Here is a 17,906-nt window from a genome sequence, read left to right on the forward strand (position 1 = left end):
GTAGTTAATCGTCTTTGTGGGCTTTGGGCAAGTTTGGAAAAGCTAGTTTCACAGTCTGATGGTTCCTTGCTAGCAGAGGGACAGGGCCACATATCTATGGAGGTGGCCTGAGAAATGTCCACTGCCCCTGCTGTCTGACATCAATTCAGCGTGTTGTCTCATTGGCTGGTTTTATTTTCAGAATAACCTAGATTGTTAAATGTACTGCTTAGAGTCAAGTACATTTTATTGTCCGTCTATTTTTTGAGTTTGTATTTTCTTCAGAACCTTCTTTAGAATCTTCAGACAAGTGGCTTCAATCTATACCTGTAAAGGTAAAAAGAAATTACATGCAGGTGAAATTGATTGTCAAATATTACTTTTGCAGAAACCAGTCATCAACTTTGTCCTTTCTTTACATTTTATTGCACCATTACTGTTAGATCTATTCAACCTAAGGATTGGTTGGCCACCTTTTAAGATTTTAAGTAAGAACTATATGACGTTTAGATCATTTAGGTAGATATTGTGGTACTTGTTTCTGGCTTGATCATTGTGTGAAATTTCTCTGCACACCTCTTTGAGTAAACTAAAACTGAGCATTCTTGTTTTATGGTTCCTTATTCTAGTGTAGAATGTGTCTTGTATCGTCTCATTTATGTCCAGGTGGTAACCTGCAGAAACCTCTTTGAATCTTAGTTGAGGCTGTCTCTAAAAGCAAGTCAGTCCCCATAGACTCCTATGTTACAATGCCTAACTTGACAGCAGAAATGCACAGGGTTACAGCTTCGTACAAAAATGTTCTTTGTTTCTATAGTTACCTGGTGACTGTGCACCGTGCACCTTAGTTCAAAGTTAGATCCATCCTCTTCATATCACTTCAGGCTGAACGAACCCAGGATGACAAAAACAGACAAACTCAGGTTGATGTGTGTGGCTTTTGTATTACATTTTATTTATAGTGGTACTTCACAAAACTGTGGCTCAACTCAGGGACTTTGTCTACTTTAGATAGAGCTTGTGCTTGTTGGGTGAACAGAAGATGTTTGACTAATTGTGTAGTTTTGTGTTCAGCTCGGGTCAGTTTGTACAAACTGTATGATTTCCTTTTTGCAGCCTTATAACAGGGAACAATTCTCCAAAGGTTGGATTGTAATGTCTGCATGGTTTCATACTAACTTAGTTGTTTAACCTCTACCTCTGACTAACTCCCCACAGTGGGTGAGGCAACCAAATGTCTGTTGGAGGTAAAGTATCTGTTTTGCTGCTGACTGCTTTGACATTTCCTTCAGAATGCTAAATGCTGTCCCCTTTTCCAGCTGAGGCATGAACCAATCCGGGAGCTAAAGAACAAATCAATGCAGACAAATGCAGAGGTCTTGACTGATAGGCGACAGAATGGATTATAGTACAACTATTTACGAAACACAAGACACACAACCTCAAAAACAAGCAAGTCCGTACACTGTACTTTCATCCCTCTTATTTTGCTTCATTACTGTCAACATCGTTCAAACTCTCACTCCCTCAGTCACACACACACACACAAAGAGGACATTTGTCCTCAAGCCCCAATATCAAGTGATTCGATCAGCTGGCCTGGTGGCCCTTCTTAAGCTCCTCTTCGAGCTACCCTGAGGGGGTCAACCTTACATGTGGTGGTGTTGTTGCTGTTGCTCTATATGTGTGTGTCTCAGCCTGTTTGCTGAGTAACAGGCTAACAAATAACCCTCTCAGTAGCAGAAGAGACTTGAAGAATAGAGAGGATTGGCTCTGAGTCTCACTCAGTTTAAATTAATTTAAAAAGGTTTATTTCCCTTTGTTTCTCTTTTTTTTTGCTGCATTTCAGAAGGTTCTTCAGTCCTGCATCTCTGCCCTGCCTTCATTCTATGAAAATTCACAGTAACATCCTTTACAGAATTTGTCCTTTTTTCCCACCCCAAACAAAGGTGAATACACAACTAATGGCTTGGAGTGTGGTGGTGGTGAGCGAGGTGATGGTGTGCATACACAAAACATGAAGCAACACTAATGCAGGAGATGTGATGCTGGTTGTCAAGTTCACTCTGCATTTCTGCCCAGATAAACCATAGCTTCTCCTGCTGCAAAACCTTTTGTTGTTGTTGTTTTTTTTCATGTTTGCCTCAGATTTCCACTTTAGACTGGAAAAGTCTGGGTTTACTGCAGATTTTGGACTGTTAGAGAGGAGCTGGAAGCAGAATGAAACGTTAGGATTAAAAGCAGTTGTGTTTTTGTGTTGTAATGAGTCTTTGTCATCAGTTGATTTAGTTCACATTTGAAGAAGCAAATGATATTTTGGACTATTTTTCTAGTCTGTAGACCTGTACCTTACTAGTGATATTTAACACATTACTGTTTAAATTTACAAAATTGCAGGAATCCATTGTTGCACTTCTTTTCACTTCTGCACTGCGGCAGATTACACTGAACAACTCAGAAGCACAGAGGAATAATAATAGTTGATCATTAAACCAAAGAAACTTTTTTAGAGTAGAATGCTTTAGCTAGTCTAGATGAACGACTTTTTCCTAAACAGAAAAGGAAGGAAGGAAGAGAGATCATTTCACTTATGAAAGGACTGATGCATTGTCCCTTCAACACACAGCACAGTGCCATCAATAGTTCTTTGGCTGTCATCACCAGCAGTCATACTCTCCATCATCCCTGCACATATCCAGACATCCTCAGCCTCATGCAACCACACTTAAGTAACCACCAAGAAAAAACACCAAAATAATTTCATGAAAGTTTGTTTACTAATTGCTTTCGTGCTAAGTAAAGTAAACAGAAAGCCCAAGTCAATATTAAGTATGAAGTAAAATGTTTACATGTAAAACAATGCAGAATTTCATTGGTTCTACTTGATTTTTGTTGTCTCGGCGTCTTCATACTCCTCTTGGATCCCAGACTAACTCGGAGGTCAGGACTCTGAAGGCCTCACCATCTGTTTCAGAACTCGGTTCTTTGTGTAGCTGAAGTCTGATGGGTCCTGGGTCTGATGTCACTGGTTTTCTTTACAGATTGACTTTTTGGCCAATCAGGTAACTGTCTGATAAACAGCATGATGGATATGAATCAAAACATTTGGTTCCTAAAGTCTTTTCCCAGTAACATTTATTTAACATATAACATTTACAGTAACATATATTGAGTTGAGTATAAGACTCGGTAGGATATATTATATACCTTGTGATATTTATACAGTATGTATGCCTTGGATGTAGTGACCTGACTTTGCTTTTGCATCAGAGCATGGGGACCTAAACATGCCCCGATAGCTCTGTAAAAGTTCAATAGAGCTTTTAACAAGATGCTAATTGGGAGTTTAACAGCACAGGCTGGCAGAATGAAATGACTGCTCTTTTTAGTAAACTTTGATGAAGGTTATGGTTTGAAGCGGAAAGCAAAGGACACATGCATGGAATAATGTGGTTGGGTTATTACAGTATGCTGTATTTGTCTCCTACTCTCCTTTCCTCCCACCATTGCTGTTCTGCTCCATTATTCAGTTTGCTTTTACAACATTATCTCTCTTCAGTGATAACTGGATAATGGACTCTTTCATTTAGCTAATCACTCTAATTTTAGTTATATTTTTTCTTGATATTATTTAGGGTTTTTCATAAGAATGATTAGAAACCAGCTGGGTGTAACTTTTAGTCAGTCTGTACTCACTAATGGGGGTTTGATAAACTACTGCTGCAAGCAGGTTTAACATGCATCCAAGTAAGCAAGCCTCTCCTCCAATGCTGCTTATACAAACATTGCTAAATAATGGAAAGGAATTCTGAGAATTTTTGCTAAGCTAGCAGATGTAAAAAAAAAAAAAGATAGTGTAGTGTTAGGACAGTATAGCATTAGAAATATTCAGAATTGTCTTGAGCCGCCCCTCACTCTTTTTTCTTCTTACTTTCTTTACTGCCAGGAAAACAGGAAATAGTTGCAGCAGTTTGTAGAAACATGCAAACGTAAATGGAAACAAAGTATGTAAAGCAAAAAAGTTTGTACAATTGTAGTGATCTTGAAAATCAGTATTTGGTATGAGCACCTTCAACACAGCCTGAACCCTCCTAGGTGAGCTTTCGTGACATTTATTTCACTACTCTTTAGAAACCGTTCACCATTTTCTTAAAGGACATTTCAAAGCTCTTCTTTGGATGTTGGCTGCATTTATTTCTGTTCTCTGTCAAGATGATCCTGCACTGCTTTAATAATGTTGAGGTACGGTCTCTGGGGACTATGAATCACTCTATAAGACCTGTTGCCACTGATATTCCGTCCAGTACTTGTGTCATTTGGCATAACTCTGCCTTTTCACCTTGTGTCCCTTGATAAGAATGGCCCCATCCATGGAGACCATTACTGGTGAGGCTCCAATTACCAGTAGATGGATTAATTGTAAATGGATCCCAAGACCTTTAAAGGCAGAAGAAAAAAATACATCGAGAGATATGCTAAGTTTTTGGCTAATAGCCATTTGTTGATCACTCTGTTGGCGCGCACATATTATTTTTTTTTGTCCATCAAACTGTCATCTTTGGCTTTTTTTTTTAGATGCAGCTAAAGAAATTGTAATAAATTGCTAGGCTGCTAGTAGCAAAGTGAGTAAATGTATGGTTAAAAAGTTGTCTATCATGTGGAGACACAGCACTAGTTGAGTTAGGTGCCTTTTTTTGTCCTTTAATGACACTTAGGTCTGTGTTAAATGGCTTAACAAACAAAATTTATTCATGTAAAAATGGTTAGGTTCAAGGACTTTTTTGGCTGAAAATTAGTAAAAGCAGCCAATGACCAAAGGAAAACTTAGTATAAGGTATAACAAAGTATAAGGTATGAGTCAGATAAACTGAGATTTCAGAAGCCCTCTTGTTAAAATACTCTTGACATAAAAACATGCAATGCCTGTGCATTCTAGGGGTGCAACGGTACAGGTAACCCACCATATGGTCCATACCTAGGGTGGTGGTTTCAGTTCAGTTTCGGTACGTGTTTTGTGCGTCAAGAGAAAAAAAAAATTCTCTCTTTATTTTGCTTGTCAGCAAAAACTGTAAACATACCAGTACCACTGGTGTACTGAACAACATAACACTTTTATTTCAAGTTAACAGTTACTAAACACAACTTAAATGTTTAAATGTTAAAATGTTAAATGTTTACATTGCGCTGCAATGTAAATTAGTCTAACTAACGAAACATTACTCCACTGTTAGACTCCAGACCACAGACCAGCCCCCACTAGACGGCCCACCGACCATCGGTAATCGCAGAGCGGGCCAGTTCTGCGGCCAGGCCACCGGGAAATGTCCTGGTGCTCCCAATGGCCAGTCCACCACTGCTCTCAACTCCTCCGCTAGTGCTGGCCATGCCTCTTTGTTTTCTTTTTTCCGCTGCCACTTTGAACCTGCCTCCAGTTACAACAGTGTGACCGACAGGGGTGCGTGGGTGGAGGCACAACAGTGATTGGACATTAACTCTCAGGGAGGGCTTTTCACCTACTGGACATGCACACTCAGTGGCCTGTAAACCATCAGTTCAAAATTAATTACAAAACCGAAAACCCCGGTCCATAAGGGCGTGTTGTCCCGTGCATAGCGGACCGAACGGTTCAATTTTCGGTTCAGTTTTACTGAGTACCGTTGCATCCCTAGTACATTCCAGACTGTCATTATATAATTTGTCTTTCTTCTGATTTTCATTTAGCATTTTTTCTGCTGTTTTTATTAACTGTTGCTGTTTTTAATGGTGGTGTGGTGGTTAGCACCCTCGCCTCACAGTGACAGGGTTCTAGGTTCAACTCCCGGCTGGGGCCTTTCAGTGTGGAGTTTGCATGTTCTCCCCGTGTATGCGGGGTTCACTCCGGTTACTCTGGCTTCCTTACAAAAACATGCTGTAGGGTTAATTAGTGTGAGCGTGTGTGTGGTTGTTTGTCTCGTTTGTCTCTGTGTGGCCCTGTGATGGACTGGTGACCAGTCCAGGGTGTACCCTGCCTCTCACCCGATGACCGCTGGGATAGGCTCCAGCGACCCAACTGACGAATTAAGCGCGATTGGAAAATGAATGGATGGTTGTTTTAATGCTGGTTTTCTGAACATTTCCATCCTCTTTCATCAGCTTTTCTCCCTGAGCTTGATGGAAAGCACTCGGTTATTTTTCTCTGAAATATGCTATTTAGATCAACTCACTTGTCCTCTTAGATATTGGAAAGGTATGAAATTTGCATTGACATGATTGCATCAAGAGGTGTCTGCAGATGCATGCAAATGACATAGTTCGAACTTCATGTTCTTTAACATTCCACTGGTTTTCTATTGTTGGGCTCTGAAACTTTGTCATGATCATGAAACTAGTTTGAGAGAACTTTCACTATGAGACATGTTTCATTATCATGAAAGCTATTAAAAGTTGATAAACTGTGCCCCTAAAATGTCACCAGCAATACTGTGGAGAGACTTTGACATTTATTTTTATTCAAGGGACCCAAGTATGCCAAGAATCCATTTCCCCAGCATACTAGATTAACATAGTTCCATATTTTTTTTGTTTTGTTGAACCTTAACCTTATCTTGAACAAGCTGGGCTCAAAGAATGCAACAAAACGGAGGTATAGGCAAATATGAATAAAAGAAAAGGATTGCCTCTATAACTATTTGTAAAAACTTTTGACCCGCATTTAAACAAAACAATACTCTCACCGCCAAAATGCCCACGAGCAGCATATGTAAGACTACCACCATTAAATGTTTTTGATGGTCTGACTCCCTTCCCATAATAAGCCGTCCACTGAGTGGGTGGATTCTGCACTCCATTTAAATTATGTATCAGCTGGTGCATATGCTGGGGGGCCTCTCAGACCCAGAGGTTGCAAACACCTCGATCATATGGTTTATACAAACACAAGGATGGATACAAACACAATGGATGAATTCATTGACTCTAATGAATGGTTTATTCCAGGCTGTAAATTGACCAACAAATGACTGCTGTCTTTTTTTTCTTTGTCACAATTATCTCGTAATCAATCAATGACAGCGTAAACCTTGAACCTTGACAGAGCATTTTTCTTTTAAAAATGACCCTGCCCTCTTCATACGTTTTTACCAGGTTACAGATCATTGAATGTGCTCAGCTTATCTGTTCTAAAGGCTTTGTACCATTGCAAGGAAGGGTGTGTGCAGAGTGGAGTCAAAGCAAGAAAGCTGCTGCTGTCTACTCTCCTCCATGTCAGAGTTCTCCCTCTGCTGAGGCTTACCAACCTCTTAACGTCATCCTATCTGTTTATTTGGAGTATAAAATTAAGCCTGGTCTTTATTCCCACACTGCAGCTGAATATAATGGAACAGAGAGACATAATACTGCTTGAGAAGCCTTTAAATTGCTTCATATCCCCCTTAACGGATCTGATGGAGAAGCTATGAATAACTCCTCTCATCTCTTCATATTCTGTTCTTCTTTTCACCTGCCCCCCCCCCCCCCCCCCCCCCCCCCCCCCCCCCCGCTTACCAAAGCAGTTTAAACGTTAGTATATGAGTTTTGATGAGCTCATTTTAATTCACGGTTTGTTTATTCGGAAATCTTAGCGTTTTACCAGACCGATCTATTGCACATCCCACTTTTATTCCAGATGGTAAATCTAAAGCAAAAACCAGAAACAAAGTTTTGGAAACAAGTGTGTTTACTCAAAAATGTTAATAGTTTAAATTGTTTTAAGGGGAAAAAATCACTTGAAACTTACTTTGAGAAATGACTTCAGTTTGATATATATATATATATATATATATAAATATATATATATAAATATATATATATATATATATATATAAATATAAAAAAATCACCCCTCATGTTTAATGATATGATCACTGAGTGGATCACAGCGGGGAGCCCCACAAAAACTGCTTGGGTAGGGCTCTAGAACACGAAAAAGTGTCTGAGCTACTGGCCTCAGATACCACTCTGATAGGATTTGATGTAATCTGTTGAGAGCCAAGTCGAGTCCACAAAGACCACAAGACCCAAAGGGCTATTGTTAGCGTCCCGGTCGCAGAAACTCCAGGACATCCTCAGATGTTGTTTGTTGAAGCTGTTTTGGCAGCATGTTGGTAGATGCCTTCATGTTATGGCTGATCAGTGTGTTCTAATCCACATGAGGATCATTTAATGTGAACAGCAAACCAAAGATCCTTGTCTTTCCTGATTCAAATCACCTGCGTCCCAATAGAAACGGGCAGTAAAACGTTTGTGCAGTATGGTGATTAGTTTGAACAGAAGCATTTTATAGAGATCTGCATTACCTCTTCAGCACAGCAGCATGTGGAGTTTACCTTGGGGCTCTGTTTGTTTTAAGATACTTAAACAGTGTCAGTTGGGGATTTTAAAACCCTGTTATCAGGCACAAAAGCACTTGTAATTATTCTGTTAGCGTAAAAAGGACTAGCTGATTATAGATGATTGGCTCGATCGCATTCTGATGACAAAGAAATTCACAGATGCACACAGACATTTGAATAATGTGCTGAAATCAGCTATGCGGTGTGGGGGTGGGTAGTGTGTTTATGCAGGCAGCTCATCATGAACATGTTCATGTGGGTGTGAAAACATAGTTTCTCAAGTGTCATTTATTGGGAGAGACAGTTTTAACTAAAACCCTGAGAGAGGGTGTGAGAGCTGAGGAAATAATCAAGTGATATTTTTTATTTTGTCAAGCCAGCTTTATTTTTTAATACATATGCATGTATTTATCTCTGTGTAAATATGAATATGTAGATGATATAAAATGCCTCCCAATGCTCCTGAGTCTCTCACCGTTTGCATAGCTTTATTTTCCTGAAACGTGACATATCACTTAGCGTTCTGAATCACTGTAGCTGTAAAGCAGGCCCACCTTCCCACACACATACACATTTAGGTACTTCAATTATGTATGCATCTTTCCCAAGTGGTGTTGGATGGCACCTCTGTTCGCTTAGCCTTTAAATAAATGCATCTGTTCATACTGTCAAGGGCCAGATCAGTGATGTTGTTTCAGACTTTGACATTTTTAACACACTTCATGTGTTACACAGCAAGTATAAGATTCTCTGATCAGATAAAATCGCTGTCAGTGTTTCTATGCTCGACACAGTATATTATTCACGTTTTTAATTCTTATATCATTGTAGCTAACAAGATACGAGCTGGCAACATTAAAGGGGTCACAGTAGTTGCCTCCATGCCTTTTCAGAGTACTTTCTTGTAGCACTTCTGGAATTTATCCTCTTTTTCTTCTCAGGTCTGATGGTTTTCACTGGGTTTTGTACATGTGTTGGCCTGTATAAAACATATCCAACGTATAGCAGGTTGGATATGGTTGCAGGTAGCTCACTGTGAGTGTGGGACTTCCAGGTTACCTGTTTGATATCACAAATATATCCCCAGGTCAAGTCCTCCATAGACATAGACATAATGTAGATGCTGCCTTCCATTTTTCATTCACTCTGAGCTGCTGGTTGTTCTGTCTTGATATGATATTGTTCTGTTACAGGATAGGAAAGAGGGCCGGTTCAGCCATTCTTCTCTGGAATGAGTGTGAATAGAGAAGAGATGTCTCCACTTTGGGTTCCAGCTAGGTCTGACACCAAACTGGAGCATTTCTGCAATAAAGTGTTTAGTAAATAAAACTTTTCCAAAGAGAAGCAGCACTTAACTGATTTAGTTTTGAGCTCTTATAAAGTGGTAAATGGTCTGCACTTGCAAAGCCACTTTTTAACGTCATCTACGCATTCATTATCTTACACTGAGAAGAATAAATTAATTTTAAAAAATCATTTCAAATGTAACACAGACCCTGATGTGGTTTTGTCATCTTTAATTGATTTCTATATAAGTAAGTAAAAACCCGTTTAGCAGGCATTTGGTAACGGTGGGGAGGACAACCTTAGAAGAAATGGACCGAAGTGGGGATAAGAGAAAAAGCTTGTAATTTAAGCGTGAAGTGACACAATAAAGAATTTCGCTGCACTTGATTTTACGTCACTGTTCAGTGGACTGTATGTGATATCTTGTTTTACTGAAATTGTAAGTGGTTGTGATTTAAAGCTAGTTGGTTTAAATATTGAATTTGACTGAAAAAGCATCCAGTGGAACTGAAAACGATGAAAAAAAAAAAAACTAAAAGATATGTTTATATCAGTGCATTTTGCTAAGACTCATTTAAATGAAAAATTTAGTTTCAAGATTAAACAACTGACTCATTTAATAGAAAAAGTAAAGCTTCTCTGCTTCTGTTCTGTTTGAGTTCTGTCTGTTCTGTCTTCCTGCACTGCTCTCTATAATATCTCTTAACCTGAACGAGTCCCTCTACAATAATGTCAAATTCCCTGGAATAGTAAACCTGCGTTGAAGAGAATAACCGTGGCACCACTTACCTTTATAGTTAAAGCTTGCAGCACTTTATGAGGCTGTGTAGGGTACTTTCTGTCAAGAACTGAATTAGTGAGAAAAGAGTAGAGAAAAACAATGCAGTTAGGAGGATTCATTTGAAATTCATTTAGTTCAGCAAGTCAAATGAGCTTGTTGTGGTTGTGCGTACTTCCTGGATGAATTGATGAGTCACCTGTGATCACGAGTCCAAAAGAGAAGTAGAATGAAGTTTTATTTCTGACATTAATAACTGCTTTAATGCTTCAAATTGAACTGTTTTTTCTAGAGGGGAAAAAAAGGTAAAAGTGAGATTGGAAGTGGTGATGGGGGGGGGGGTGTTTGGGGAGACTAAGATCTCTCCGTGCATCACCTTGCTCACTGCACCTCTCTCACTGCCACAGCAGCATCGCAGCTAATCAGCCAATCACGGCTGGAATCTGTCTAAGAGGCCTGATTGGCTGATTAATCCAGCTAATCAACACACCGCCCGGTGTGACCACAAACGCAAATGGCAACACAGAAAAGCACGTACACACTGCTTACAAATTAGCGTGAACCCTGTGGAGTGGGTGCGCACATACATAGAATACGCATGCCTTCGTTGTCGTGCTCGTCTTTTTAAAATGTTTTGAGATCATATCAACATCACGACTTCAGCAAAGTTTTAACATTTAAAATACTGTATGTCCTGATCATTGAGTCTGCAAAATAAATCAAGTTCGTTTGAGGGTGAAGTCAAATCAAATACAGTTTTATCTAAAAGAGCTTGTCAGCAGAAGAGTTCAACTGGAGTGGCTTCTGTGTGGGAAGCAGCTGAGAAGCAAATTCCCTGAAAGCTTGATTTCAGAATAGTACCAAGCTCGAGCTCCAGTGAGATGTATCATCAGAGTACAGCTCACCCAGAGACAGGAGTACAAAGCAAGCTAACATGGTATGTGTGTAATAGAAAGGTTTGTTCGAGTCAGTTTAATTCAGTCATTCTTTATAATCGTGTACTTATTGTTGCACCTCTCCTTCAACATTAGTGAGGAGTCACTCTGCAGCATTTTGAACTTGCTATTGGCTGCAGTGGTAGTTACATCACAGAGAATTATTTACACGGTGAAGGCTTTCCCCTGTAGCCACATCCTCCGTTGTTCCTGTGATTGTTGTGCCTCCCTTTCTTCTTTTTCATTATCATTTGTATTTTCCTATGCAGACCACGGCAACATTTATAGAAGTGCCCCAAGCCAGATCAATGTTAATATTTATGACATGTCCATTTTTTGGGGCAGAATTGCCCCAGAAATGCGGTGATGAAAGTAAAAGCCATTCTATAGAAGAGCACAGAAAAACTGCGTTAGAAGTGTAGCCTGGGGCTTCAAATTTGAAGAGCAAGGAAGATGGGTACAAGTGCAGGTTGTATGTTTACTGTAGAGCGAGCTATAGGCATGACCAGGGGTTGAAGACTTAAGAAAGCTGAGGAAAAAATCTTTTTACTCACCTGTTTTTCTCTCTTTTTCTTTAAGAAGCCACTTCATTTTTGTTTGCTTTGGGATCTCAGACTTTGCATTTTATAAGCTAAAGATAATTATCAAAATTGGTTAAAGTAGGTTAGATTTATTTCATGAGTAAAGTTTGAAAGGTTCAAGTTTTCCGTTTTGTTTGACTATTTTGTGTGAAATGAAAAGCTGTTTCAGTGTAAACAATATTTCCATAGGAATTATATTTCCATATAGCTATATGCAATGTGCAGGTGATTGATGTCTGGACTGGATCTCGTGGATCTCATTCCATCTTGGTTCCATGCTTAGTTTCATATAGGCTACGTTTGAAATGGAATAATTATTTTTTTCAAAAACTAAAAATACAGAAGCACTTTTACGCCTCATTACATCTTGTTTTCAAAAGGACTTTGTCTAAATAATGCAACTTTAGAGCCCAAGCAAATTGTGTTTTTATATGTTTGTCCAATTCACTGCTAAAGCACTTCAGCAGTAACTTAGAGTATAATACAGTCGGTTTCATAAAGTTTTAACTTTTGGAATTTCGATTTAATTTAAAAAAAAGAAAAGAAAAATCCAAACAGATGAGACACAACATGGTCAAGCCATACCAACAGCTTGTAAAGGTTGAGTAGCAGCAAAGATATTGAAAATCATGACGAACGGTCTAACGAAAGAGCAAAAAGTGTGTGTGGATGTAGATGTGTGTTTGGCAGGTGCATCTGAATAAAAATGTTTCTTCAGGTGACAGTTAATAAAATAACGTGTAATGGGAAACATCAAGTCTCTTTTCGTTTGACTGTAATCAGTTTAAAACTTGGATATGTGTCCATAATGTTTGATTATAAATTGTAAACAGACTGAACGCAGAGCTGCAGACAAAGAGATTTTGGTTGTAAGCTGCATGAGGTTACAGCTGCAGTGGGTGGCCACAGCACAGAGCCAACTTCTTTGTCCTCCGTGTCGGACCTACCATCCAAATAATGGACAGCATTTTCTTCATTATAGATCAATGCCGTCTGCTCTGTGTTTGATGTAATTGCTGTAATGTACCTCTCTTCTTTTTGCCTTCTCCAGACCTGTTCCTGACGACAGAGTCAAATTCCAATCTGCAGTTTGAAACCTGGATCAACAAGGTACAAACACTGGATTCACTTATTTCACTTACATATTTGAGTCATGTGTTCAAAATTGTGGCTGATATAGGAATATCCATAATAATCATTGATTTTGATTTTATTTTGACATTTGATTGAACTCCGCTCCTAAAAGCAGGTACTAAGGAGATTGACAATGTAGAGGAAGACATTTTCTTTGCTGTAAAGTTGTGTTTACCCTAACAGTCACCTGATCTTAATCACTGTCAAGACCTACGATTTGTCCTCCAGCAAATGCCAAGTTGTGCCAACTAAAGTTTCAAATGTTGTGGTAAACATTTGTAGACTTAATCCATGTGAGCCTAAAACTATTACTCTGTGAGCTCTTGGTTTTCAACAGTTTTTTTTACATCAAAAGACTACATCTTCTGTCATGTGACACAATAAGCAGATGATAAGAGTGACGTTGATCAAAGAATCTTCGTTGGTGCACTTTCTTGCCCTTCATTCTTACGGTCTATAATTTTTTTGCAAAAGTTGTCATTTTTCACTCTTTAGGTGTAAATTTTGCCTTTGGAACCCAGCATGTGTCAGACATAAACTAACTGGGGTCTCCTAAAGCGAGCCATAAACTTTGGTGTGCCTGGGATTGCCGGCACTGCTGCAAGACTAGTTAATATTCTGGAACAGCAGGGATGGGAGACCGTGGTCTTGGGTTTTTGTTAAAGGGGCCTATTTGAAATTCAGCAGGTCGAGGCACAAGCCCAACAGTAGTCTATCTTATCACAAGGAGGGGGCATATGAAAAAGGAAGGGGAGGAGGCAAGGAAGAATATAGAAGCTGAGACAGACTGAGGGATTTAACAGAATATGTGTGTGTGTGTGTGTGTGTGTGTGTGAGTGAGAGGGAGAGAGAGACAGAGAGAGGCAAGTGAGACCAAGCAGAAACAAAACAGAACAAATTCACTGTCGTACCCAAAGAGCAATCGGACATATGACTGGTGGCATCTGTTGAGAGGATTAAAGACATTGTTCCCAGGGTCATTTGAATTTATAAATTTATAAAGTGTATAAATTAGCTCTTCGTTTGAAAGCTAAACTTGTCCGTCAGAAGATTTGAACCCTGAGCTGTCATATTGCCAGAACTGTGGCTGCTAACCACTACAAAGAGATGCCTTTTCACAAATGGATGTATTTTATGTCTATTAAAGACTTAACAGTCAAAAGGTGGATAAAACCTTGATCAAGCAAACGTTTAGCCAAATAAAAAATGCATTCAGTGCTAACTACAGCTGAACAAAAGCAGCCATTGCAGATATATGATTTCTAAACTGCTGGACAGTTGTGTCCAGTGTCCAAAGTTTCTTTTGTCAAAAACTCATGCAGACACATGCATGGTGTTTATTTTCAAAAATATAGAATGATGACTTCAGAATTTAGCACAGAAGTTGCCACTAGCTGGATAGAGACAAACTCTCTAGAAATACAGGCAATAATATTTGTTGTTCTAATGTGATTTAGTACGATAGCATTAAATTGCATCGTAAGCTGTTTTTAGTGTTTGGCTCACAAGATGGAGCTTATGTCAGGTGATGTAATATAACAGCACAATAGTAGAGTCCCATACAGTAGAGTCAGTGCCAGAATGCTTCTCTATAATGAGGTCTCACAAGCTGGTAAACAATCAAAATAGCTAATCAGCGGTTGCCCATGCGGGGGAAAAAAAATTAGAGGAGCCCCTCAGGAAGAATTAGATTTTCTTCTAATTTCAAGGAAGACATGATATCATGTAGCTATATTTTGAGATTGGAGGTAACAAGGATTTGCACATGAAGACTATTCATCTATGAGCTATTAGAGAGGTGAAGCGATCACCCATCGACATAGAAATGACACAGCTCAACAGCTCCTCCTCGCCCCCGGTAAATTACCTCAATATCGGGTCAGTCTGTGCCTGAAAGAAAAGATGGTTGTTACAGAGGGGACTAGAGTGCGGGAGGGTGCGTCTGTAAAAATGATCCCTTATTTAGGCTCATATCCTCAGTATGGCACTAACAAGGAGTTTAGTGGGCTATTGTGTGTGTGTGTGTGTGTGTGTGTAAGGGGGGGGGGGGGGCTTTGAATGAGGTGTACATGTGAAATCAATCCATGTACAATAAAATGCGTGTTGTATATATCACAGTACTTTGTATTGCAAGATAGCGAGAACATTTTAAAAGGCTTCACAGACTTTGGCGCTAAAACTGGCCAAACATTTTTTCTTGAGAAGACTATTTTTTTGTGTTAGTCTGAAACATGCCTTAGGCTTCAGCTGTGAGACAGGGAATATAACAATAAGGTTCTAGCTCATATTTCACTTTCTGATGACTGGCATAACCACACACTGATGCTGTAATGTTGTCATGACACAGAGCATTAAAGGAAACGTATGGAGTTATGTGTCATATGTTTTCTCTTCTGATCTAAATGGAGCAGAGGAAGGAATGATAATGATCGTATACTTCTCATAAAATCAAACCCATGTCGGCAGCTTCACAACAACAAGCAAAGCAAACGAGACAGAACAACAGTTATTACTTAATTGTCATCCTGCTTTCTTCTCTCAGGTATGACCAACAGTAAACTACAGAATCTTTTTTTGGTATCTCAGCCACTGGGTGCTTCAGGTCTGGGAATGAGCACAACAAAACTTCAAAATGCATGAAAAGCATATAGTTTAAGGTTCAGAGCTTCTCTTGTGTTAGATAAGGAAAAACAATCAGTTAACCAAGAACAAACTGCTTAACATTTTAGTATCTCCCCATGAAAAAGTATGGGGTAAATCTTAGTTCTTATGTGTGTGACAGCTTTTAGAGAGAAATCCATACTCCTTTACCTGGATGTAAGGTGTTCATCACAGGACTGGACACTTTCTATGAGACTCTTTCATTGTTGTCATCAGTCAACATGAAAGAGATGATGTGCAAATATCAGTTTGAGGAGTTTTGCTTCAGTTGAAATGTGAATCAGCTTAACATAAAATTAAGTCAAATTTGTTCTTCATAGGAAAAATACAAGTGAAACTCACACCAAGCCTCGTCCTAAAAGCTTGATAATTCCATGAGTGAATGTGGACATTTATCAGCCTGACTCTGAAACAAATGTTCATTTGTTTCACTGTGTCACCTAATCTTTTTAATGAATTTATCTTTCTACCTTTCCATAATGTGGTCATTTCTTGAGAGGGTCCGTGCCTTGTTCGGTGTGTTCTGTAGTGCACCACCTGCCAGTTATCTGAAAGTGAATCTCTTAAAACCTGTTGGAGAAATGGATCAAGCAAGAGCTTTGGTTGGGAGCCCAAACTCTCTGAGACAGATAAAGTTTTCGCCATGTCAGAAAAATTTCTTTTGACTTTGTATAACTCCGTCTCATTCTCAGCTTCAGTCCATTAAAAAAGCCAAATACTTGTGCATTCAACCTGCAACCCTGCTTTTTGTGTTCTTGTTTTCCTTTAATGCACCTCAGCAGCACATGAATTCTTCACACAAACAGCGAGACAAACAAGCTATCCCATCTACACACAGATAAAGTCAAAAATACAGTTCCTCCAAGCACACTTTATGGACACATACTTGTATACCCACGCAAATATACACAAACACAAAAGATCATTCCTTTTCCCAGCATGCCCAGAGCATTACAACCCGGTTAATCCCATCGTGGTCTTCGGTTCAGTGAAGCTGCATCTATCGGTCACAGGCCAGCACGCTCCTCTTTCTCACTCTGTTTTAATTACTTTTCTCTGTTTCCCCTCTGCCTAAGTCTCTTTCCAGCCCTGCCCATTCCTCTGTTTTCTTGTGATTACACAAGAGAGTGCAGTTACGGGGGGGGAATACATTTAACAAGCTGCATATATGAGTGAAGAGTGATGTTGGCTGGAAAATGGTTTAAAAGGTCAGTTGTGAAACAGCAAATATTGTCATTTAGTTAATTAATCACAAAGAAGTTAATTTTCTGCTCACTCACTTTCACACACCTGTTATTACATCAGATTGCAGAATGCTGCACCGACACGTCAGTGTTTTCATATTCAACAGAGACACAAATATCGTTTAGCCTTTCACAATACAGATATGAGTTTAATTCACATAACAAATAAGCAAAAGTGTGTCGTTGGGATATTTTTATTTTCTAGATTTTAATTTAAACAAATGACATGCCAACTTATGCAATATTTAATTTCATGCTTCTTTAGCACCAGCACTATCAAAAATGATTTTGTTGTTGTTTTCTTATTTAAAAGCACAACATGCACATTAAGACTGCTTTGCTGAGCTGATGTAGGTGTTAAACAAAACTAAAAGTATGATTTTGCTAGCAAATGAGGATGTCTTATTCTGGTGCTGTTGAGTTCACACAACATCCTTCTTATCTTTTCTAACCAGTGCAAAGAAAACATTTCTGGCAACTTGCCATATTTTGAAAATTGATGCAGTTTTTGGCTCCAATGTCAAGGAGACTTACACCAGCACAAGCAGATCCAGTCTCTACTCCTGCTGTTATAGCCCAAAGAAATTGAATGCACTACCACACAAAACTGCATATATATCGATACAAAATCGTGTTTTCTCACAAGGAATTAATTCTCTGACATTTTCCTTAATCAAATTGTCTTTCACTACTACAGCTGTGCATATGTCACACTTCTCTGTGTTTATGTGACAGTAATGCATGTGTCGAAAGTGATGTGAACAGAAGGCAACAATAATCGCTGGACCTGTAATCCCTTCATCTTCACACATCAATCAGCTGTTCTCAAAGTTAAACACATGCACAGTTTTAATCATGAGATCTTACAATCGGGCAGCCAGCACCAGTCAATCACACTTACTAAGTTGTCATCCTCAGTAGACAGTTAACACCCTGATGCTCAATGTGTGGGTGCTTGT

General features: G+C 39.1%; 1 protein-coding gene across 1 annotated transcript in view; it reads left to right on the forward strand.

The window, feature by feature from the left end:
* The window catches only part of itfg1 (integrin alpha FG-GAP repeat containing 1), a 138,986-nt gene that overhangs the window by 12,631 nt on the left and 108,449 nt on the right, over positions 1 to 17,906 (forward strand). The window contains exon 7 of the mRNA XM_072381006.1: positions 12,960 to 13,018. Within this exon, the coding sequence (XP_072237107.1) occupies positions 12,960 to 13,018 (59 nt within the window). The remainder of the gene's footprint in view (positions 1 to 12,959; positions 13,019 to 17,906) is intronic.

The sequence above is a fragment of the Leuresthes tenuis genome, unplaced genomic scaffold (assembly GCF_036924035.1).
Source record: "Leuresthes tenuis unplaced genomic scaffold, fLeuTen1.0.hap1 SCAF_2, whole genome shotgun sequence".
Lineage (NCBI taxonomy): Eukaryota > Metazoa > Chordata > Actinopteri > Atheriniformes > Atherinopsidae > Leuresthes > Leuresthes tenuis.